At 38.1% G+C, this 25,755-nt stretch overlaps 1 protein-coding gene across 4 annotated transcripts in view; it reads right to left on the reverse strand.

The window, feature by feature from the left end:
- The window catches only part of LOC122641392 (villin-2-like), a 30,603-nt gene extending 8,135 nt beyond the window's left edge, over window positions 1-22,468 (reverse strand). For 2 of the 4 annotated variants that reach the window (XM_043834605.1, XM_043834602.1), the window contains exons 1-15: window positions 22,314-22,468; window positions 18,731-18,903; window positions 18,393-18,492; window positions 7,618-7,686; window positions 7,263-7,499; window positions 7,012-7,189; window positions 6,593-6,725; window positions 4,189-4,348; window positions 3,960-4,113; window positions 3,772-3,875; window positions 3,502-3,660; window positions 1,088-1,156; window positions 945-1,013; window positions 704-841; window positions 51-179 (exon numbers count right to left, since the gene is read on the reverse strand). In XM_043834605.1, the coding sequence (XP_043690540.1) occupies window positions 51-179; window positions 704-841; window positions 945-1,013; window positions 1,088-1,156; window positions 3,502-3,660; window positions 3,772-3,875; window positions 3,960-4,113; window positions 4,189-4,348; window positions 6,593-6,725; window positions 7,012-7,189; window positions 7,263-7,499; window positions 7,618-7,686; window positions 18,393-18,492; window positions 18,731-18,786 (1,755 nt within the window). In that variant the 5' untranslated portion in view covers window positions 18,787-18,903; window positions 22,314-22,468. Of the gene's footprint in view, window positions 1-50; window positions 180-703; window positions 842-944; window positions 1,014-1,087; window positions 1,157-3,501; window positions 3,661-3,771; window positions 3,876-3,959; window positions 4,114-4,188; window positions 4,349-6,592; window positions 6,726-7,011; window positions 7,190-7,262; window positions 7,500-7,617; window positions 7,687-18,392; window positions 18,493-18,730; window positions 18,904-22,119; window positions 22,236-22,313 lie in introns of those variants that run through there. The other 2 variants (XM_043834604.1, XM_043834603.1) reach the window with 2 other exon arrangements.
- Window positions 22,469-25,755: the final 3,287 nt, after the last annotated feature.

Consider the following 25,755-nt stretch of genomic DNA (forward strand, 5'->3'; position numbering starts at 1 on the left):
CAGGAAAAAAAAAAAAAAAGACAACTATAAATTAATCCGTACAAACATACCTTCAAGAATTCTGCCACTTTAGCAACCAACTGTTGTTGCTCGAAGGTACTTTGATTTCCATGCCAGTTGAACATTGAAGAGCCAGATTGCAAAAGGAAACAGTCATCAGAGCTTAAGGATGCTGCCACCTGGATAGAAATAAATAAAATGAATTAAGTGATAAAGAAATCCACAATTTACATTTGTAGCGAGAATTTATTTTTTCCAATGTGCCTCCCATGAGAAAATACAGAATTAGAGTTTAAGCAAATGATAGACCTTCATAGAGGAAAACTTAAACAAGCAAAACTGAAAAGCTAATTAAGTAAATTCAAAACTTACATTTACTTTTCCCTCTCCTATCTCATCAATATTAATGAGAGCAACAATGAATAAATAAAACTTGGGTTCCCAATTGTACGTAAAATTCGAGTTCAAAATACAGAAACATCATCAGAAAACTTTACAATAGCCAACACATAAGCTATTCTGTTGCTACATGAGATTATCCCATTAGCAAGCTGGATCAAGGATATACTTCTTGTTATTAATATAAATATGCCTCATCTTCAATCAGATATATAATACTATATTTCCATATTGACCCTTAAAATATGAAACTCCGAGTTACAACATCAATATCATAATAAAGGGTAAAAAGACATGCACATACTGCATCAACTTGAACTGCCTTATTGTTATGCACAGATGTTCCGGAGACACGAATAAGTGCTACACCATCAGCAGTATAAGTTTCATCATTCAGACCTTTCTCCTCTAGGTTTTTCTTGTAACCAGAACTTAATCCACCCTGTATAAAAATAAGCCAATTTCGAATTTCAAGTTATGCATATAGGGAAGAAGTTAATTATTTATAAAGGCATAAGCCACTACATAGCCTCAACTTGTAGTACCTTAAGGACAACCAAAGGTTGAAAGAGCGCAATGAATTGTGGTGGCTCTTTCCCCTCAAAAATGCGGCCCTGCAGGAAGGCTTGTTAACTACCACCCCTGTATCAGTTAACCAAACTTATCACAAAAGGAAACAGTACAATACCTGAACGGGTCTCCCTTTTAATGAGTTGGACATTGTATTAGCTAACCTAGTAGCCATCATTTGGTCATCCTGGAAAATCAAGTAACCCTAGTTTAGGCTACGGTGAAAATTCTTGAACCAACCTAAGATTGAACGGTAGCATATTTAAAAGATAAAATCAAGAGTATGTGAGTGTTAAATATACAATTGCAATGAAACTAGTGATTTGAAACTGACAGTGAACCACAGACATTATACAAATGTTGTTCCAGAAATATACTCCAAATGCGAATTGATTCATAAAACACAAATACAAGTTATAGCAAATAGTTTTTTGGGAGGTGAGCTTCAATGATGTGGCAGCACATAGTTTTGCGCTTTATATAGAAATTGAAACAGTAGACAAAGAAAATTTTCAGAGGAGGCCACAGAATCTTAACAGACTGAACAGTACTTCATTACCTCACCTCTGTGTCTATTCCAAATCATTTCCCCCACCAATTTATGAATAAACTTTTAGCAGCTCTTGTACAATAAATTTTCTATTCCAGTAAGTATAATATGTATGGAGGATGAAACATAACATGGAAATGAAGTGTTTCATTACCAAAAAAAAAAAAAAAAATGAAGTGTTTGACCATGGATTGAGAACACATTTAATTAAAGCGGATGCTTCAACTATACGTTAAATTTAACCTACACTAAGAGATTAGAAAAATTCAGGAGATGGCAAAAGAATGTGGCTTAAACCCTGCCTCTATACAAAAAATTTGCAAAATATTATTAAAAGAAATAAACTGGGATGACTGGAAATGGGATGGGTTAAACAGGTGTTTATGGGCAGGTTTGGTGCGACTCCTATCAGATTATCAGAAAGTCTGCATTGAAGAAAATTCAAACCAAATGTGAATGAACTCTGACAAGAAAGCAGACAGTTTCTCATACTTGTGACCATAGTTTAAGATCTCGCGATATATTGGTATCTCGGGCTTGTCGAGATGGCCGAAATATGGTATTTTTTCTGCCATATTTCGGCAGTCCATCTCGGTGGGTTTTTGGCCATATTAAGGCCTGGTACTTCATATACACCCTTATTTAAGCTAAATAAACATATTTAAACCTTCATATTGCAAAAAATTGAACTCAAAGTGGTGTTTTGAGTATGCACCCTTGATTGACAGTATACGGTCGTCGACCCTGATGTATAAATAGTTAAATACACATTGTTTAAGTACTAAAAGACATAATAGGAAATTTAAACAAAGTAATGAAACAAAAATAAAGTCAAATGTAGCCTTTAGTTTATACTTTAAAGTTTAAACTCATAAAGTCATGTGCATAAGTTCATAAGTCATAACTCATAAACTCCATAATAGTCAATAGTTCAATATTCAATACACAAAGTATTTCTACGAAATTTACCGAAATATGGTACTCAATACACAGTATTTTTACGAAATATACCGAAATATACTGAAATTTACCGAAATTTCTACGAAATTTGAACTTTTTTCATTTCAGAAGCCCATCCAGTCTCGGAGTGTCGAAATTACCGAAATTTCGGCGATATATCGTGAAATTTTGAACCATGCTTGTGACTAAAAATCCTTCTTGTGAGACTTTGTGGCAAGAGAGACTCATAGAGAAAATCTGATGATACCTTGTCTCTTACATTGACACTCAATGGTCAGCTATCTACTACAAAAGATGAAATTTCTTAACCAAGACCTCAATTTTAGGCTTGTTATTCAATTTTTTTTTACAGAGCCTATAGGTATCTCTCACCCATATGCTTCTTATTTTTGTGAGAGACCAAAGAACAAATGAGGAATTCTGGTTTGGTGAAAATCCTTCTCCATAGAAATTAAGGTTACATCAAGGTGGGTTTTTTTGCCAGCCTCATCCTTCCATGTTCAGCAACTTGCCCTGTCCCACACTTCCTTTCCCACCATGCAGGGTTTCAAGAATCTGTAAGATTGAGAAACAGCCGATTCGTACTGGAATCGGCCGGGACCTATTCCAATTCCTTCTGATTCAGATTGGAATATTCATGCCCAGATTCTCTTGAATTGGTGTTTTCAGATCAAATGACCAATTCTAGGGCTCTTGAGACCGATATTCTGATTTGGATCGGAATTGACAGGGACCGATTCTGTTACTGATTCCTGGTTTTAAAACCCTGCCTCCATGGGGCTAATCAGGTACGGGTTCACGTTGAGTTGAACAAGGTGGGTATCAGCTGCCAACCTGTACTGAATCAGACCCATCCCCATCCCCATCCCCCATTCAAAGCAGGGTCATTTTATATTTCCGCTGATAAAGGTAACTGCTTTTGTCAGACTAATCTTTGTGTTCAAATAAAACTAAGCCAGACCACAAAAAAGTAGACCTTTATTCTCATTATTCAGGAACATGCGCAGACCAATTTATATTACCTGAATACTATCTATTCCCATCCAACAACACAGGAAGTAATCCTCTTTCTTGTCGCCAGAATGGTATGTATAAAGAACAATGTAGCAATCTCCACTGTAAAATTTACCGATTTCTTCTTTTGGAACTGGCGTCTTGGCACTGCCATTGATGCGCCATACCTGAAAAACTAGTAATATTCACTCCTCCAATAAGAGATTAATGTTTCCCCAGCACATAAAGATACATAATTGTTAGAAAAAACATAGCTGTTACAGTGGCGATATTCAGACCTCAGTTTTACCACCACTTTCAAGCAAAGGTGGAACATCTTCATTTACAGGAGTAGTGCCTTTCGCAATTCCCTTTAGACCAATACCTTGTTGCTTCAAAAGAGCTGAATCCAAAACACCCTGATTGTTAAAAGCACGAGATATAAAAATAATGATTTGACATAACTCACAATCCAACTGAATAGTACCTGCTACTTTTCCTCTTCCTCCTTCCTCAGCACCAGAGGCCGCTGTCCCCAGTGGCCAAGACTCAAAGTTGGACTTGAATGAATGAGTTTCATACCCTTGAATAACCCGGGTTATGCGCATTGACTTTGGTCTATTTTGACTAGCTATAAATTCCTGGTAAAAAAAGTAGAGGTCAGAATGCCTGATTGAATGATAATCATGATGCAACTGAGTGTTAATGCTATATACCTCAGCAGCTTGACTGGCAGCTTTTCTCTCTTCCACTTGTGTTACCCGGCCAACCCAAATGAATACCTCAGCACCACAGTCTAGTATATAGCATTTATTGTTCTCCAACATAGATTTAGAAAGATCACCTTCTACCATCTTCAACTCACCATCTGTAATGCTACAGAAACCAATGATCACAAGTCAGCATTTTTAATGAAAAAAATACATTAAATTATGGGACAGTAATATGTTTCTTAATACTATTCCAAGCAACAGTTTCTCAAAAATCAGGTGTGTGTCTGTGAGGGAGGGAGAGAGAAACAGATTAGAATCTTTCAAGAACATTCTTGCCAGAGCGTTCTTCTCAAACTTACGAGTCCACTTGATAAAAAAAAAATCCATAAGCAAAAGAAGATTAATGAAATGAAAAGGAGGGAAATGCAAACTAAACTTGAGCATGAAAGCTGGAATAAAAAAACCTAGGAAAATTAATGAAGTGAATTATGACATGGAGCTTCAAAGATTTCTTATTTCCTACAAAATAGACCACTGCTCACGGATATAAGAGGACTTCACAATCAAGGGCTGTGTATGCAGAACAGACAAGCAACTAAAAAAAGCATATAAAATACAGAAAGAGCAGCCAATTAAAACATTATAAAGCAGAACCAAACTTGATCTGAGCTCCCAAAATACTGGAAAATGGTCCAGGACTTTCAAAATCTTAGAGATAATATAGAAAAAGCCTATGCAAGAAATACAAAGGACAGTCTTCCCCATTCCCTTTAAATGGAGACCTATGTTTCAGTCAAGTCGTCACTGCAATCAATGTGAGATTCTTCAAACTCCACACTGTGTTTCTCTTTTTTGAATACAATGACAAAGTTGATCTGATTAAGATAATTTAAACAGAAAAAGCATTAACAGGCAATACAACTAGGAATCAAAATAAGCAAATCCAAAGCAAATGAAATGAAATGAAATTGAAGTTTTCGCCTAGAAATGAAAAACAAATCCTTAAAAACTAGCATCAATTTCCACTCATACCCTTTATTTATTATATCCATACTACCCTTGATCCATATTTATGTATCTTTCAAACTTTTGGAGCTTTTCAAATTTGGTGTGCTCTTTATTCCCTCTCCATGCTTCAAACTTACACAATGATCTGTATACTTAGAATCCGACCCAAATATTATGGCTGCAACAAGGTCGGGCCCCGCCGGGTTTTCGACAACACAGGGTCACCAAGGCTCAGCCCAAGCCCGCTGTTTTATCATTAGACTTGTTTGGTAGCCCGAAGAGAGTTGAACTCGTGACCTCTTAATAGTAAAGTGTTTCTCCTTGCCAACTATGCTATCCCTTAGTGATTAATAATCAACTTTGAAAATATCCATCATCTCTTCCTATTAGTTATAGACTCCCAGACTCTCATTCCCTTCTTCTCTTCTTAAATTTTCAATGTGGGACTAAAAATGAGTGCATTCTCTTAGTCCTTTCTCCTCCCTTTGAGCAAAAAGAAGTTTTTCTGTCCCACATTGAAAACTTAAGAGAATGAATAGAGAAAGAGATGCTATAAATAAAGCTACACATCCCAAGCCACTTACATTATTTTTGGCGGGAGCCTTGTGCACTGGGTATACCCTTGTGTGTGTGTGTGTGTGTGTGTGTGTGTGTGTGTGTGTGTGTATATATATATATATATATATCAAAACCATGGCCTCAGCCCAAGCGCTGGCCTTGCGATCTCAACCCTGGCCCGCCCTGCAGGCTGAAAATCTTAGCCCAGGCCCTACGGGGCTTAGGGAGGGCTTCGCGTGGGCTCGGGCTCGGGCTCGCCAGGCTAAACTTGCACCCCTACCAAATATAAACCAAGAAAACATTCATTTTAAGCTAAACCCTAAAAAAAGGGGGACTGTCTCAGATGGGCTGGAGAAATTGCCACCTCCAACTGTCCCCCCCACCCTCCCAGCCTAACGAAATTTCGGAATCCCAATATAGAAGTCACTTTGCACTCTTCCACGCCCGCCCCTGGAGCATAAATCAATAAATAAAGATATGGGCAGAATCCCCCCTCCCCATGACAACAAAGGCAATTAAATTCCGTCTCTCCTGAGATAACACATTTAGCATTCATAATATACTCAAAACATATTTGGTGCACTATTTTCTAGAACTGCATCCAAAATTAAAATAATAATTTCCAAATTTTATAAAATAACACTAACATATATATTAAAAATGTGAGTGTATATATGCCATATTACAACCAGTCTAGTCGTTAAAGATGACAATTGAAATCATTTCATTTTAGTTAACAGCATAAATCTTCATATAAATTTTAAATGGATACAACTAGTTGAAATCAAGGTTCCCAACCCAACTGCCCAAATATAGACCAGTTCTTTAAACAGATAAATACCTATAAAGTTTCCCAGGAGTTTTCTCCAGAATAACATCATCTTCACTTGGAATCTTTTTTCCAATTGGTGCAAAACCTCCAAAGAGGACCCAGAATTCACCTGAATCTGATTCAGCCTGCAGCTTTCCATCATCTGATAAAAAATTAAAAAAAAATTTGATGCAAAAATAATGAGTAAATAGGAAAATTAGAGAAGTAAACACAGTAAATAAAATCCATAGTCGTCACACATCTAGGCGAGATCCTAGGCATTGGAGGAGGGAAAAAATCAAGGCGACAACAACAAAGCGCCTAGGCGCGCTTCCAGCAAAGGGCACCTGGAGGTGACACCTTGATAACTATGATAGAATCCTCCAGACAACATCACATACCAGAAAGTGTGAGAGAGGAGGATCAAATTTAAATTCAAATGGCCTTACCAACAATAGCCACATCACACGTCCCCACATGATACTTTTCCTTGAAGTACTGAATAACTTCCAAAGCCTTGGCTCTCTCTTGGATATTGGAATTTGCACCATTAAACTGATAAATCTTATTCTCAGTATCCAGGATAAACACATCATCATGATTGAGTGAAGAGCGAGCAAATGGAACCTGCATGACAAAATACATCATATTTCCTTAATCTCCAAAAGAAAGTGATGCTCCAAGTTGACATCCATTCTACCTGCTTCAATCTGACATTTCGTTTCCCTTTGCAAACATAGAGTCGTGTTTCAAACTTTTCTTCCTCAGGTGTCTTGAATCCAGAAGCAACACCCCCCTCTAATGGTATAATGCATGGTTTAAAGTATGACAAAAACTTGTCCGACTCATGCCCTTGGAGTTCTCTGTGCTGAACTGCCCGCCCTCCAAGGGCTGCATCAAGTTCAACTGTCTTTATTGCAGCAGTTCCAGATTCATCCTATCATTATTTCATACATTATTACGAGGTATAGCACAATTTTCCAATAAGGTCAGTTTCAGTACCCTAAAAAACAAAAAAACATGCTGTATGACAGAAACAAGTACCACATGCACACCTGAGTTGTATCCTTTCCAATCCAAAAGTGAATGTCATATAGATAAGAACCTCCTTTCCCAGAGGAAGTCTGTAAAAAAGTCGATATAAATGAGATGATGAACTGAATCGAAAGAATGTATTCCTTTATATACTAAAGCATGCATTTTTATATGCATCGCAAGAAAAATCAGTGCCTTCAAGGCTCAAGCATCAGCAGAAAGAAAAAAAATCCAGCTTAACCAAAGGAACAGAAACAAAATCTGAATTACAAAAATATTACATATGACAAGATTTTTCTTGGTCAATTGGAAACTATTCTGAATTATGGAAGGAAAATAAAGGATGCTAAGGGAAGATCCACAATTTATTATAGCTTACTTCAGCAGTAAAGTCGCTAAATGTCATACTTGATACCAAGGATCAAATCACGTCTCAACTGCTGAACTTACAAATGTGCTAAAGGAGTTAATTTCTTGCTCTTTGAGAGTGGTGGCTTGTTGGTTCAGGAGAAATTCTTTTCTGGCTGGATAACTGGTTAGGGATTGGGCCTTTGATTGACTATGTGGACAGCGCCCTGCAGGCTGAAACAACTTTACGTGTAAAGGATGTGTTAGGAGTGGATGGCATATGGAACCAGAATATTTTACTCCAAATTGACTCAGATGAGGTGAGACAGAGCATCTTAAATGATAACTTTTCTATTACAGATAAAGAGGATCTGCTGGTCTGGACTCCCTCTAGTGATGGTCGCTTCTCAACGAAGTCAGTCTGGAATGAGGTGAGATGTAGCTCGCCCGAAGTTTCCTATTCCAGATGGATTTGGAATCAGTCTTTGCCCACAAAGATTGCTTTTTTCACGTGGCAGCTCCTTAAAGGGAAGGTACCTACGGATAAGACTTTGATGTCTGTTGATATTCCCCTGGCGTCGAAGTGCAATTGTTGTGGGAGTCCAAGAGAGAGTCAACAGATCATTGTCTTGTGTCTGGAGGCACGGCTTCCAAGGTTTGGAGCTATTTTTCGGGGATTTTTTATGTAGAGGTTGTTCATGCTCAAGATGTCAGAAACCGTATTTTGGTTTGGCACGAATCGGCCAGCTGCAGGAGTCTCAGTGCCTACATTATAGGGCTCTTGTCTTCTTTGGTTGTTTGGGAGCTTTGGAAGGAAAGGAACAACAGAAGGCATGGGGAAAGGATGAGATCGGCGGTGGCTATTGTTGAGTGAATCAAGGTTTGGGTGAAACGCATTCCTTTACCAACCAAACTTGGCAGAGCTTATTCTGTTAGAGATGGGCCTAATTCTACATGCTCTAGGAGTTTCGGCTCCCCCTCCTAGGCTGAAACGCCCTGTTCCTGTGTATTGGTGCGCTCCTTTTGTGTCGGTAAAATTGAATGTGGATAGTGCGGGTAGAGGGAACCCAGGTGTAGGTGGGGGGAGAGGAATTATAAGGAACAAGGAGGGGGTGTTTTGGCGGCCTTCTCTAGCTTCTACGGTGCTTGCATGAACTCAATTGCAGAACTACAAGCATTGAGGGACGGTTTGAAATTATGCTGTGATTTAGGCCTCTCCGATGTTGTGATTAACTCTGATTCATTTTCCACTGTGAGCATGGTTAGCCTAAAGAGGTGTAACTTATGGAGGAGATGGTATTGGTTTCAGGAAACCTTGGAGCTGATTAGTTTGGTCAAGCCTTGTATTTCTTTTGCGTATAGGGAAAGTAATAGGTCTGCTGATTGGTTGGCTAATCGAGCCTGTGATGCAGGGTCTTCCACCCCTTTCAGGCAAGACAATCTGCCAGTCTGCCACAGGGAGAGTTTCAGCGCATCCTTCGGGAAGACAGGCCGGGTTTGCCTGTTCTCAGAAAGTAGTTTCCAGGTTCTTTTGTTTATTTCTTGCCTCTTGGATTAGGGGTAAGGTGGTATGTCCACCCCTTGTATTCTTTCATTCTCTTTGGATATTAATAAAATTCTAGGGGCTGGCCCGGGTCCCAGGTAATATTTGGGGGGGGAAAAAAAAAAAGAGTGGTGAACTGTGGTGATTCAGTCACATCCTTAGTGGAGAAGCCTTGGAGGGGGCGTGATACCCAACTGCAGGCCATACGTGGTGCTTCCTATTGGTCATATATTTTCTTTCTTTTCTCCATTGTCCTTCAGTTTGTTTTCTAATCTACACTGTTCCAGCAAGCATCCGAGCAGTCTGGTTCCTACAGTGGGCATCTCTAGGTGATTTCAAACCTTTAGTTATTAAGTATTTTCTAACGTTGTTATTCAGTTCCATCATATTCTGTTAGTTGATTTTAGCACTGTTATGAGGTTTGTTCTATTCTGTTGGACAGCAACCTAGTTTAAACTTCAGCCAATTGATTCTGAGAATCTGTCCATTGGTTTGGGCTGATATTAAACTATGTTATTCTCCTCTATCCCCACCGGTGAAGGGTTGAGGGTTTAGTTAGTGAGTTATATCAGTTTTCTCTACTTGCTATTTTTCTGTTTCTATACTTACTCATTTCTGTCCATGTCAGTTTTTCATCATCCAGCCATTAGATCCATTTGATATTTTACCTACTTAAGAATCCTCATAGGTTCTCAAGGATATCCTAATTTCACCACCATCAGATTTTTCGCTTTAGAGTTCTAGTTAATCAAAGTTTCTGCTGTGTTTTGGTTCACTGTGATTCAGTTTTCTGTATGTTTGTTAGTGTTGATTTGTTTCAGCCTCCCATACCTCATCAGATAGCGTACACTTTGGTGGGTATGGAATTGAGGCAGGACTATTCATAGATAAATCATGACAGGTTCAGTTTAGACTAGGCTCTCATAACATATGACCCACAGGTCTACTACAACAACAACAAACTAAGCCTTATCCCAACTTAATGGGGGTCAGCTACATGGATCCAATCGAGCAAAGTAGGTAAAAACTGTGAAGTGAAAGAGAAGAATGGGAAAATGATCTGAGAAGTGAAAAAAAAAAAAAATTTGTCACATGAACAAAGGAAAATACAAGAAAAGTGAAAGATGAAAGAGGCACAGCCCAGCAAGTCTACTATAGTTATAAATAATGGTTCACATCATTTCATGAGAAGCTCTTAAGTCTCTCTTTTTCTTCTTTTTGGTTGGGGGTGTGTGTGGGGGGAGGATTTAGTAGGTGTCTTCCAAGTGTTCTGAAATTACAGAAATCCTTTATTGCTCTTTCTAATTTTACGTCCTGTAAAGACTCTCATTTATCATATAGTTAGCATCTGATAGGATTCCATGTAAAGCCTCTCTGTTAAGCAAGGAGACGAGGTGGGTAGGGATAGGTTCTTTGTTTTGTAAATCAAGCAGTAATAGGTTTTCATCTTTCAAACCACAGTTGACAGGGACATGTTTGGACATGTAAGAGTTAAGTTAGGGTTAGATTAAGATCATGCAAAACCCATGGTTCGAGAACTCGCGAGATCTCGCCAAGTTTCTCGGTTTTCAAAAATCTCGAGTCGAGATGCCATACGTATTATAAAAATGCATTTTCTCGGCGAGATCTCGGTATCGTCTCAGTCCAGCCAAATGATTCAAACTTTGAATTTATTTTCCAGTATTTTTTAGTGTTAAAAATTCAATATCTCGCCAAGATCTCGGTATCGGGTTAGAACTATGGTTTTTTACCCATTTTAATGCCCATTTGACCCATGTGCCCCTTTTATTAAAAGAGGCTTACGGACAGAACTCGGAAATCTCGCTAGTTCTGTCCATAGCTCTCTAAACAAAGGGGAAAACAGCCCTCTCCCTCAATTTTCTTCCTCTTTCTTTCAAATCTTGGGTCGATTGCATTGTTTCAAGCGAGATTCAAGTGCTAAAGTGAAGATTCAACTCCAACAGTCCAAAAATCATCACCTATTTGTAGGATTTCAAAGGTATTTTCTAATTTTCCCCAAATCTATTTTTTTCAAAAAAAAATTGTGTAATCCTTGATAGATTCATGTGGTTTTGATATATGTTAAACATCTTTGGCCGATCTATCACTTGATAGAGTCGGATCTATTTTTCAGTTATTAAATTTTTTATTATAATTTCTGAAAAAATAAATGATTTATTTGGAAAAAATAGGATGAATAGTGATTGTTTGAAAATGATTTTCATAAATGTTAAACAACTTGGGATGCTCTACAGCCCCATAGATCAATTTTTTATTTTCACCCATTAAAAAAATTATTTTATTTTCAGATTTAATAAAAATTAAAAATATATATATAATATTAAGGAAAAATACATGTTGTTTTTGGAAAATTATGTACAACATATGTACATAATGTTCAACTTCAAATGGTGTCAAATACATCATTACATTATATTTTTCTTATACTTTAAGGTATAAATTTTTTTTTTTTTAAATTCAAAATATTATTTTTAATTAAGAAATAAATACTAGGGTTAGGGGATAAATAAGAGATGGTAATTTCATAGTTGTAGTAGCTTGACATTACGTTTAACAATTATGAATAGCATACTTTAAGTCTTGAATACCTTACTTTAAGTGATCCATGGTTATTAATACATGCTTTTTTATGTAACAGTGTAAAATATAAGACATTTTGTGTACAATGTCTGATATAACATGGCAACATGGAGTCCCGATGTCCGCAGACAAAAAGAAGTCCAAATGCAATTATTGTGGGAAGTTGCTATCTGGAGGAGCCACCAGGTTAAAGGAACATTTGTCTGGTACAGGCAAGGATGTTGCCTCATGTCCAAATGTGCCTACCCAAGTCAAAGTGGCAATGGCACAACACTTGAAAGGAGGAAGAATAAAGAAAGCTGAGAGGGAAAGAATGCAACAAGAGTTTGATGAGGCAGTACTAGAGAGGACTGGTGTAGAAGTCCGTGGTGGAAATGATACTGACTTGAGACCTCCACCTGGTGAGTTTCAATCAAAGGCTGAATGGAGAATTTACCAACAGACTTTGGCTAAGAGTAGACAAAGTTTTCATTTTGAGAATATAAGAGCATATGAGCAAGCAAGAGGAGCTGGTGGATCTGGCTCAGTTGCACCAGTGCAAGAAGATGAGAGGAGGAAAAGCACTGGGACAAGAAATATACCACGACCCCCAACCCGACCACGAGTACAATCTCTAGAACCCATTTTTTAGCAGGATCCCACAACTTTTAGGCAACAAGATGCCTACCAGCCAACCATCCCGCAAATCTTTGGTGGTAAACAAGAGGAAGCACAAAATCCTTCAGCAAGTTCATGCTTTACCATGGCATTCCAGCCAATGTAGCACAAGGAACATACTATAATGCATTCCTTGATGCTGTAAGGAGCATAGTTGTCATGGCGCCGCCATGGCGTCCGGGCGCTGGAGAAGCCTGCATGGCGACCTACGCCATGGCGCCCTTTGATTTCTTCTTCCTATCTCTCTTTCCCTCTTCAATTTCTTCTTTATTTCTTCTTTCCTCTTCGATTTCTTCTTTATTTCTTCTTTCCCTCTTCGATTTCTTCTTCCTGTCTTTCTGTCTCTGTTTTGCAACTAAGAAGTCGCCAGATCTGATTCCAGGAATTAAATACTCCTTGCTTAGTTGATTTCTGTGATTTGTTCTTTTTGGAATTGATAGAACATGATGTGGCGATGCTTTGCTTGAAGGTTTAGAATGGACCGAGAAGAGTTGAAGGAGTTATCTCCTTCGTACTTTGCCTTTTTCCGTCCCAGGTTGAAGATAACCATAAATCCAATCGTAGGTTATTACAAACCCTTAGTTTTTCCTTTTTCCTAAAGTACCCTTCTCTTTTTTTATTCCCCTTTGTCCATACTTTACACATCCCTCCAAGTTTACCCTTAGTCATTAAATCAAAACCCTTTTATGCCCTTTCTTAGATTCTGCTTAATTACAAGATTGCCATCCTTAAAACTTGAGAAACAATAGAGAAAAAATAAAACATGGCTTGAGTATACATCTATTAAACCATTAAAAATAGAGAAAATAAAAAATAAAACATGGTCGACATGCTCGCCATGGCGGGCGACATGTCGATATATCGACGTGACACCCCTCTACCGACTTGGATCGCCGTGACAACTATGGCAAGGAGGGCTGGTCCAGGATGGAAGGGGCCTTCACCACATGAATTATACAATGTATATTTAACTCAGGAGGTACAGGAGCTGAAAGGTTACATTGATGGTTTGAAGCCAATGTGGGAGACATATGGGATTACTCTTATGACTGATGGTTGGACTGGACCTACTAGACTATCCATCATAAATTTCATGGTGAGTTGCAATGGAAAGACTGTATTCTTGAAGTCTATCGATGCATCAAAACATGTAAAGGATGCAGCATACTTGTATAAGGAGTTGAAGCAAGTGGTGGAGGAGGTAGGACCAAAGAACGTTATCCAAATTGTGACGGATAACGGTTCCAACTTTAAAAAGGCTGGAGAGAAGTTGATGAATAAGAAGAGTAAGAGGATCCGGCTCTTTTGGACCCCATGTGCAGCCCATTCTATTGATTTAATGTTGAAGGACATGGGGAAAAAGACTTTGGTGGCGGGTATGGTAAATAGGGTAAGACAAGTGACAACTTTTGTGTACAACCATGCTTATGCTTTAGCCTTGTTGAGGGAGAAATGCAATGGAGATTTAGTGAGGCCTGGTGTCACTCGATTTGCCATCAATTACATTGCATTGAAGAGCTTTCAAACGAAGGTGATAGGTCTGAGGTCTATGTTTGCAAGTGAACAATGGTTTGGTTGGCAAGGTTCTAGGTCAGAAGAAGGGAAGGCAGCACAACAGACCATTGCAAGTGATGGATTTTAGAAGGACTTAGGGAAAGTGGTTGTCATATTAGAGCCAGTGGTGGCAGTACTGAGGATGGTTGATACAGAGAAGAAGCCTACCTTGGCCCACATTTATGCTGCCATCCAAAAAATGAAGGAAATGGTTAGAGCTGCTATACCTCAAAGTGCAAGGTCCTACACTAACATCATTGATGAGCGGTGGGAGAAGCACTTGAGTCATCCATTGCATAAAGCTAGTGAGTTCAACATACTTTACACTTTAAATGTTAAAACTTTTTTACATTTACATATTCAAAACCCAAAGGCATTAAGTCACTAACAAATCATATTTGTGGTGTCTACTTTACCAGCATACTATTTAAATCCAAAGTATCAGTACTCCCATGATCTTGAGCTAGACATAGAATTGTTAGAGGCAGTTCAAGTTGTTATTGAGAAGTTGGAGCCCACTCCAAAGACACAATCTGCCTGCAATGATGAGGTGAGAGTATGGGACTTTGGTAGTTAGTTTATGAATGTAATTACTAAATAGGAAATACTAATGCCTCAAATTGAAAATAGATCAAATACTTCAGAGAGGCCTCAGCAAGTTTCGGTCGACAAGCTGCAGTGGAGGGTAGACAAAAGTCAGACCCTGGTAAGTGACATGATATTACATTTATGAATTATAATTTTATCTCTTTAGAATGTACATATTCTTACTATTCTATATTTGTAATGCAGCCAACTGGTGGGTGCTCTATGGTACAAGTTCACTCAACCTGAGGAAGGTAGCAGTGAGAGTGCTCTCACAAACTTGTTCATCCTCCGGATGTGAGCGCAACTGGAGTACATTCTCATTGATACATTCAAAGAGGCGGAACAGGTTGGGTAGCGAACGACTGGAGCAGCTTGTGTATGTGCACTACAATATGAGATTAAGGATGAGGCACATACGTGAAGGAATTGAGGCCAATGATAAAGAACCCATTGAACTGTCCAACATTTTCCAGGAGGACTCTGATGACGATGAGGATCCCCTATTCCAGTGGGTGAGGGATCGTGGTACACCCGATATGGATCAGCCTGGGGGTAGGCCCGACTCCACCATTGCGTCTGTAACCAGTACTGATGTTGATGAATATATGTCGTCGCAAGAGGGGCGTGCACATGCAGAGTCACCGAAACCTTTTGAGCCTACTGTAGGAAGTCCTGTTGATGATGATGATGGTGGTGGTGATGACAGTAGTGATGATGGTGATGGTGGTGGTGGTACTGGTAGCATGCAGAGTGGTGGTTATTATGATGATCGTCATGAGGGGATGCGCGAGCAGTACCAGTATGAAGTAGGAACGCAGGAGGACCCTGTGCGTTTCACAGGTGAGTCTCAGTTTACGCATGCCACTCAAGATCAAGACCATGGTGGTCACTCTAAAACATACAACAGAAAGAAGGGTTGCAAACACTCACATCAGTCATATGCTCAGGATGATGACAACAATATGAACACCATGCTTGCAAGTTTTGAAAGCATGAGTATAGATACTAGTAGTGAGCATCAGTCATGGCAATCATCTCAGTATAATCATGGCTATGACTATGGCCAGGAGAGCACCGGTTCTGATTATAGTGCCTATGGTCAGTATGGGCAGTCAGCAGCTGAGTATGACAGTCAAAGCTTTGGGTCAGGTTTTGGGTACATATTCCCAGTCCCAAACCAGCCATACATGCCTCAAACTCAATATGACAGTAGCAGTGGATCTTACACCTCATACCAACAGCCTCCCATGTACCCTAAGATAGGGAGATTGGTATATGTTAATGAGAAGACTTATATGGAGGCTGTGTCACACTATGTGCAATACTTCAGCAATTCCATGACATGGGAATTCTTTGTGCAACAATATGGGGATGAATTTATTGCTCGATCACATTTTATGTAACAAATTCAGTGAACATTGATGTAATGTACTTTTTATTTGAATGTTTTGATTGATATGTACTAATTAGAATGTTTTGATTGCTAATTTGCTATGTTTTACTAAATTATGTGTAGAGTAGGTTGTTTTAGTACGACTCGTCACCTACCAATCTATGGTCCAAAGTGAAACTCATATTTGGACTTATTATTTGGGAAATCTAGGCATGCCCTTGTGTTTAAATGGCCTGAAATAGGCTGAATACCAAGTTTCAGACCCAAAATATGTGTAAAACCCACCGAGTTGGGGGTCCAAGTCAAAAAAAAAAATTTGTAGCAACTCGCCGAGATCTCGCCCTCGGTTCGACTCGGTTTCTGGCTGGGCCGAGATGCCACCGACACCCGAGTTTTAGAACCTTGGCAAAACCTACCACATTACCATAACCACAAGTATTGACTTCTTATTAGCATCAGATCAGAGAATTGTTTTCATTAGTCAGCCTTCTGAGAGTTCAATATGTTAATATTTATCTATAAGAATACAACAAAAACAACAACAAAGCCTTATCCCCACTAAATGGGGTCGGCCACATTGATCCTTGCTCTCCAATCAGTTCAATTCGACGTCATTCCTAATACAAAGCCTAAGCTATGCATGTCTTTCCTCACCACTTCTCCGATGGTTAATTTAGGCATGCCCCCAGTTCTTTTAGCACCTTCAATCTGAATCAAATCACTCTTTCGTACTTGAGCATCCCAAGGCCTTCGTTGAACATGGCCGTGCCACCTCAAACGACTCTCATGTAGCTTATCATGAATCAGAGCTACTCACCCAAACTCAGTTCTAATATGGCTATTCCTTACTTTATCCTTCCTAGTCTTGCCACACATCCATCTCACCATCCTTACTTCAGATACACTAAGCTTATCTATATGACGCTTCTAACATTTTGCTCCACTAATATTTACCTATAAAAATGATTCTCAAAATACTTTTTGGAGGAACAAAAATTGAAAAAATTAAAAGGAGTTAAGAGAACTTTCTTCTATAATTAGCATGTTTATTAATGAATGGCTACACATGGCCACGGGGCAGGTTTGACCAATACCATAACCAACCCCTTTAAAACATATTTCAAAACCATAACTGCCCCACCCCCATAAAAAGGCATGAGGTTCACTAATTTTACGAGGTAACCATGGTGGGTAAGTATTTGAAATACCCTGGGTATCTGCCTGACCCACTGGGTACCTGGGGCTTAAGCTGGGCAACCGGGGCATTTCAAATACATACCTCAACCACCCCAACCTGATAAGGAAGATACCACACCCAAACCAGTAGGGGCAGGGTATTTCAAATACATTCTCTTTTGTATGTGTGTGTCTCCCAGCTCATAAATAAGCTGTTTATGGGCTTAGCACATCAGCCCAATGATTAAATGGGCTGGGCTGCTAGCCTGCTACATGGGTCCAGACTCCAGACCCAGTTGGCCAGAACCCCTTTGCCAAGCCTAGACCTACTTGAGTGCCAGTTACCCATTATTTACTTACAATTAAAGACTGAGCTCAGCATCGTAGCTCAAATACCCTGAACCCACCCAATTGTAGCCTTGCCATACTACTGATGGCAAAAAGCATCAAAGGGGAGGTCTGATAGGGGTAGAGATAGGATTAAATCAAGAACTAGAGGACCAGTCCTAGTAAACTCCTGGGGTGCAGGATTTGTTTGCAAAGTCTTGACGGGCAGTACGCTCCCCCCCCCCCCCCTTCTCCCTCATAAAGGAGGTTGATTTATCTTGAGGGGTTTGTGGAATTTATCTTTGTCAGCATTGTTGGGTGGGCATGGCTGAGTTATCTCCCCCCCCCCCCCCCCAGGTACCTTACTCAAAATCAGGCGAAAGACTAATCCCCTATATTATGTGTAAAGCTTCTATGCAAATCTTAGCATAATTCCTTTTTGCATTAGTATTTTTTTTTTTAAAGAAGAAAAAAACTACAATTTGAAAAGATAAGTTTAGAAACTCAGCAATGAAATCCTTCCAACATACCTACTAACTGTAATAAAATTGTTCTGCATAAATCAAACTGTAAGGAAAGAAAAGATGGCATCGTAAGATTCTACATACCTGCAGAACAATGTAACTATCCCCCATGTAGAATTTACCATATTCTGATTTTGGCAACAGAACTGGCTGAAAGTTCTCAATCCGCCAAATTTCAGTCCCTCTACAAGATGTTAAGGAAAACAACAAGGATTTATATATTATAACAACTGTTCTTTCTTACCGAAGCTACATTGCAATTGATTAAATTAGAGCAAGTTTCTATTATTTATAAGGAAACATGACTCAAGGAAAGAGCATTTCGTCCTTTGTCATTTCTTTTATTATGGTTTTTTTTCATAATTCTGTGCTATGCAGGAAATAAGATTATCAATCAACTGCATAGGTTCTGATAAGGATACACTCTCTGACCAACTCCCTGAAATGCAGGATCCAGAACTTTTGTAGAGCTAGCCATTGTGGGGTAACCTTTTCAACTCCTTTCCCTCAGTAGACTAAAGAGATGCTCTTTTGACTTGTACCTTCTGATTTTTAAAACTCTGACAACCCAAAACAAAAAACTATATTTGGGTTGCTGCAAAAAAAAAAAGAAAGAAAGAAACTGTTAACATGTGATGCATGCACGTAACAAACTAATAAGTCTAAGAGGTTCAAGGTTCAAACGAACCAGCATCCCTTTTCTTCTTCATATATAAATAGGCTATGGAAAATACATAATAAATCACGTGTACAAAATAATCAGATTTGATTGGTCATGCAGCTAACAAATACAGGAGCTACTAAGTCACAATGTCTTGTAAATTAGTAATTTAACACTAAAAAATCTTTCCAAGAAATAAACTAAAAGATAACAAGAAGCATAAAATATTCATGCACAAACAAAACCACTCATGAAGCATAATTAGGCAAGGGAAGCATGTCCATATCATTTCAGTCACTTGCTGCAACTTAGGGTTATAGCCTAATAGGGATGAACATATTTCACAAGGTACAACCAACATATAGCTCTTTGAATCGATGAATTGGATTCTTTCTAACCTTCTCATCCAATTAATTATGGGGAAACACAAGTTTGAATGGATAATGGATAAAATGAAATCATCCCAAGGTGACCTGGTCATTTCTCACTAGAAACACCATCTTGTTATCCAAAAATCTATAACTTGTTCTAACTGGAGTATTGATTGGATCATGGACCTCAGAATGAATATAATGAAACAATCCCATAGGCAATCTATTCATTACAGCATAAGACACACAAATATAACACACAAAAGGGCATCTATGGGCAAGTCCATGAAGTAGTAGTTCAGGCCTGTGATGAGAGCAAAGGCTGAGCTTGAGATTAAGAAGTGCTAGGCCAGTGATGGATTTGAAGTTATTATCCAGCATGTACCAACTTATCCATACATATCCACCATTTCCATTAGCACCCATTCCCATAACATTGAACCACTCAATTTCAGATGGTTCGTTTAGAGAAATGCATGCTAGACCTGGTGCCAACCCTCCAGGAGTTTGCTGTAGCAGCCCACCAATTGCTCCATCTCCCTCAAAGTCATAATCATAGTCCTTGCCATAGTTCAAAATCTCGCGAAATCTAGATCAAGATTTCGGAAATTTCGGATATTTCGAGCTGCTCGAAACGAAATGCTACTTCGAATCGAAAAAATACAATGTCTTGAGCGAAATTCTTGAAATTTCATGATATCTCGAGTCTTTTCCAAAATCTCGCGAGATTTCGAATTTTTCGTCAAACCCCTTTATATAAAAGACCACATTTCGTCAGTCTCGGTCGAAACGAGACTTCAAAACAGCTCTGGTTTTTTGGTTTTTGCTTGGTTTTTGCTTGGTTTTTGCTCATTTCTTCTCCATTCTTCCACTTCCCATTTGAATCATTGCCGCATCTACACCGGAACCACTTGGAGAACACAAGATTCAAACTTCTTAGCACATCTGTGAAGCCTTTCCACTATTCCAGGTAAAACCATATTCTCAAAATTGATTTTTTTTAGGGAAATGCATGATCAATATGTTTGTTTGTGATGAAATAAATATATGTTAGACACCGGAAGCCGATTTACAACTTCACGGTGTCGAAAACACCATTTTGGGTGACTATTTTTGCAATTTGAACATTTAAATGTGTTTATATAACCTAAAATAGGGTTTCCATGAAGTTTCAGGCCTTAACTTGACCTAAAACCCACCAAAATGGCCTACCGAAACATTCCAGAAAAATACAATATTTCGATCGAAATATCCAAAATTTCGAATATTTCAGATATTTCGGTCAGCCCGAAATACCGAAACGAAACGAGTTCTCGAACAATGGTCCTTGCCTCTTAGGATTGTCATTGGCAATCAGGATTACACTCTATCCCTGAGAAACATCAGTTTTAAAATGTCCAAACTGCAAAATTTCTATCGGCTTACAATCAGGCTCAAGCTCTACCCTGAGAATATCAACCTAAAATTGCTAAACTGAAATTATCATGTTGTAGCTTCCTTCTATCCAAAATAACATCAGATACCCTTTACGGAAATAAGCTTCAATCATATCCTTTCTTCCAAGCTAGAACTTCCTGTTATGCTCTATTTTGACAAAGAATACAGTAGGATTTTCACCCAACTCCGGGTTTTTCTCATACGTAGGCATTACAAGATGAGATAAACTTGTGAAAGTTAAGGTTCACTTCCTATTCCACAGGTTCAAAAGTGATTTGTAGAGCAAAGAAATCCTCAAGAATGTTATATAACTATCAAAACCCACCGTGTGACTCCCAAATATCTTACACGTAAACACTCCAAGATCTTGAGAATGTATAGTCCTCAGATTATCCTCAAAAAGTCAGTCAATATGTGGTATGGCCAAGACATCTATCATATGTTGCTTTTGCACAGATTTCAGCTACCTTCTCAACATTTTACCCACTTCATAAGTTCCTCAATCCACAAATCATTAGTATTTTGCAAATTCAATCCAAGTTGCCTCACAATCAAAACGGTCAGAAGTCTGCTGATTATCAACAGAACTCATAGAAAACATCCCTCAGTCCAAACACTCAACCTTGCCACATAAACAAAAATACAATTTCCTCCTGATTGCATAATTTTGGTTTCAGGTCTCTCAATTTTCTATGCACATATACTGGCCATCTGAAATGACTCCTAGTCATTCATTATTTCTCGTTGTCTCCAGTTCAAAAATGGCAATGAAGGAGCCCAAAATGCATTCCTCTCATTCAAATTCTCATTGTACCAAATCCAGTAACTCGTTGCAATCATAGAAGAAAAAAGAATTGCAGTCCGTTCAACTTGAAAAACAGTGGTAAACTAGACTGCAACACCTATCCTAATTCAGAATTATATCCTGAGCTTTCAGGAAAATATTGTTATCCGTAGTGATCAAGCAAATCGTAATCTAGAAAACCTATACATTTCAATCCAATGGAAAGAAATATTACACAAATTTGCTTACATTCTCTGTTCCAACAAATCTAAAACTCCTTAATCGTTTCATGCGAATTATGACTCAATCATCTTTACCCGCAAACACGGCTCCAAGACCTGTTAGCCAATACTCAATTACCCAAAACATCCATGGAATTCCCTCGTAACATGCAAAAACTCGGAAAGATAAAATAAATCCAGCAAACACAAACAATCTCTAAAACCGATCATCTCACACAATCCACATCAAACATACAGAAAAGAGAGAAACAAAATTCAACTTCTCAAACAGATCAAAAACGTAAATAGAGTTGAAAGAATAACAATAAACCATTACAGGCCTCTGGAAAACATAATTGTACGAACAAGAAGCTCAGATCAACGAGATCTCCGTAGAATCAAATCAAATGGCAAAGCCGATCAAACACTCCAGAAAATAGACAAAGATCTAAAAGACTCAGTGATCAAGGACCAGATCAAAGAATATCAGGATCAAATTCAAGAATTATCTCAGGTACCAATTGAACATACCTGAGATCTCTGGTTTCACTTTCTGGCTTTCTCTTTTCTCTGTGCAGAGCATACGATGATGGCGAGGAGGTGTGAGAGATGAGAAATGGAGACGTATAACGAGCTGGCAAAGGGTACTTAAAAGTAAATTATTGCTCTCTCTCTCTCTCTCTAACTTTTTTGGAGATTTGTGAAATTATAATTTGGGGCGGGGAAATGGAGGGGACGGGAAAAGACTAAAGGGAGAAGTATAACATAGAGGGAGGACGGAGGAAGAAAATGAAAGGGAAATTTCTGTTTGGATACAGAAATATCGCAAAGTCGTGGAAATTAAGATAATGATCCGGTCACGGTGGCACCGGCCATGGTGAGGTGGAGTGATAAATTGAAAATTAAAAGAAAGTAAAAGAAAAGTTAAAAAAAACTTTCTTTTTATTTTTTTTTATTTTTATTTTTTTGGGAAAAATGTTTCCATGATTTTCGCTTCCTATTCTTTCCATTGGGCCTCTGTTGAGGTCCAGTGGTTTCTATCAGATCTGAAGGTTTAACAATAATGATCCTCTGCAGTGCCATCGAGTGTGCGATGCATATTTTGCGGTACAGCAGAGGCCACATGGCACACACGGCACACATGACCTCTGTTGTGCCGCAGGATGTGCACCGCACACCCGACGGTACTGCAGAGGATTTTTATCCGAAGGTTTAGTTGTTGAAATTTGAAAAGACAAATTGAGTCAATAACTATGAATTCATGTGGGTCAAGTGAGTTGATTTAGAGACTCGGTCATCACCAAGGTTTTAAGTATCATTTTGAATCCCCGATAATAATTAGTAATCAATTTGTATCTTATTTTCTAGGTATCGCTATAATATGGTGTTGATATGATACTTAAGAAAATTGTTATTAATATATGTAAGAAACCTCATCATTTATATATAACCAATTGAATGCACTTGTCTCATTGTACTTAGTTTTTCTCTTTATACATGATATATTTTAGAAGACTAAGTTTCCCTCCACCCATAGAGGACGATTCACCGACCAATCTAGGGTTCGCAAACCCCTCCTAGGGTTTTCATATGTTCCAAAATACCTTCCCAATTCCTTTCTTGTCCTCTCCTGCCCCACGGTGAATGGGATCCCATTCACCGCGGGTGGAGGGAAATTCAGTCCTATTTTATATATTATTTATTTATGGTGTTTTATGCTTTAAAACTATATTTTGCATATGTTTCTTGACCATTTAAATACATATCTTTGTGTATCTTTCTTCTCTCTAATACAATACAGTACGTCTCTTAAAACTACATAGACATTTCCCTTCATTCAAAAATAATTATCCAAGTTTTTCAAGAGAAACAAAATAATCACTTAGATTTTCCCTTTCTTATAGTTTCTCTAACAACAGTCTCTCTAGGAAGTGGGGGTAAGGCTACGCGCATTATGACCCTCCCCAAACCCCGTAGTAACGGGAGCCTCGTGCACTGAATACGCTCCTTTTTAATAGTTTCTCTAACAACAGTAAAGAGTTGATTAGAAGTTTTCACTAAGTAGTTAATAACATGTCTATATATCGATCTTTTTTAATCACCAAGCTATTTATCAATGCTCTTTGTTTTTTTTTTTGGTAATAAATGATTTACTGTTTGAATATTTTTTGTAGTATTTTTTTTTACGATGAAGAGAAGCTAAAAGGGCAAGAAGAGATCTTTTTTCTTTTGGGTGAAAAAAATAAGAGAATTCTTCATTAATTACTTTATGAATGTTCACATAATCATCATTATAAAGGAGTGATGTTTTGCCTCTCATCAAAGTCCTACTTATTAATTTTTAAAATGAGGATTGAATTAATAATACATTTCTAATCAAGATCATGCCTATCTTAAATTTTAAAATCCATAATACATTTCCACCCAAACAAAAAATCCATAATACATTTCTAACCAAAATATTATAGTTGAAAGCATCTCTATAATTAAAATAAGATTTCACCAAATATTAGCTAATTTACAAAAATTAGCAAGGGAACTTCAATGATGCTACCTAAACATAACCTAGAAATATGAGGATTCAGATTGCTTTAGAATGAAAGAAACAAACTTATCAGATTCCTTTAAGAAGTTAATGCTGGAATTGCAAGAGAAGCCAAAGGGATGAAGTAAAAACTACAATAATTATTCTTGAAATTTATATTACCATTGTCAAGTTCTGTTGTTGGACTATTATTATAAATTTCCTAATTACGTTTGATAATTATATATTTAACAAGGTAGGTTAATTTCTTTGGTCGTGAGAATTAATACATAGTTAATTTTTGGGAAAAGGTGAGGCACATCACCCGTTGTATCTATCTCTCTCTCCCTCCCCCCCCCCCCTAAAATGATTCTCTATCCCTCCTATATGATGTCCTATCCAGTGCCCTCATTGGTGCCACCCACTAATTTACGACATGCGGGATTTTAAACCCTGCTATGTACTACTTAGTCATTATAGATCGGGATCGATGTCTTAAGTATCATAAGAAAGCACCGTTTCAAAAATTGGAATCGAATTGATAGAATTGACTAATTCGATACTACTGATTCTAGGGTTTTTGGGAACGATTCCATGTTTTAAATCCTTATAAGAAAGATAAAATTAACTTGAGCTTTCCAATTATGGACACAAGCTTGAGATAACCACATGAGTAGTTTGCTAAAGAAATAACAAAGCTAAGTCGGGCCATACAACGCATATTCTTTTGGCATACCAGCATGTCACTTGGAAGACTTTGTTCTCCTTTGATATAAAGAAATAAACAAGGAATCCATACTTTAATAAATCTATACGAAATTAATTAATATATGGATAAACTAAAGCTCAGTCATAGTTTATATTTATATAATCACAAAGTGATGGACAGTCATTTTTTTATTTATTTTTTTTAAGTGGGTTTGGTTATGTACTTTTTTTTTTTTTGGTAGAAGGCTTGGTTATCTACTTTGTTCATGTGTCTATGACAAGAATGGTCGGTTAGAATTTAGAACAAGTATGCCATTGGTAGTCCCGGAAAGTGCCCTTGTTAAGCCTGTCTTAGAGCCATGGGGTCCTTTGGGAAGAGGACATGGGCGCTTGTCACATGCATATGTGGTGGGTTAGGACCCATAGGTTATGGGCTAGGTGATATTCAAGATAAAAATTAGTATGACATGAAGGGATTTCAGCTTATTTATTTATTTTTTTGCAAATTCACCTGTGCGAAAATTCGTACAATAGAGATGATATCCACCGGAAAGGAGGACACCCAAAACCCAAAACCTTGGTAAGCCTAAGTGCCTCCTTGTTAGACAATGAGCATGAGAATTAGCCTCACGACAAACATACTAAAAATCACAATAAACAAAAGAAGTGGTACTATAGTTTTTGTAGACATTTTTATCTGATATTTTGAACCCATGATTTCTTCAGAGTATGCTCTCTACC

This window comes from Telopea speciosissima, chromosome 10 (genome assembly GCF_018873765.1).
Source record: "Telopea speciosissima isolate NSW1024214 ecotype Mountain lineage chromosome 10, Tspe_v1, whole genome shotgun sequence".
Lineage (NCBI taxonomy): Eukaryota > Viridiplantae > Streptophyta > Magnoliopsida > Proteales > Proteaceae > Telopea > Telopea speciosissima.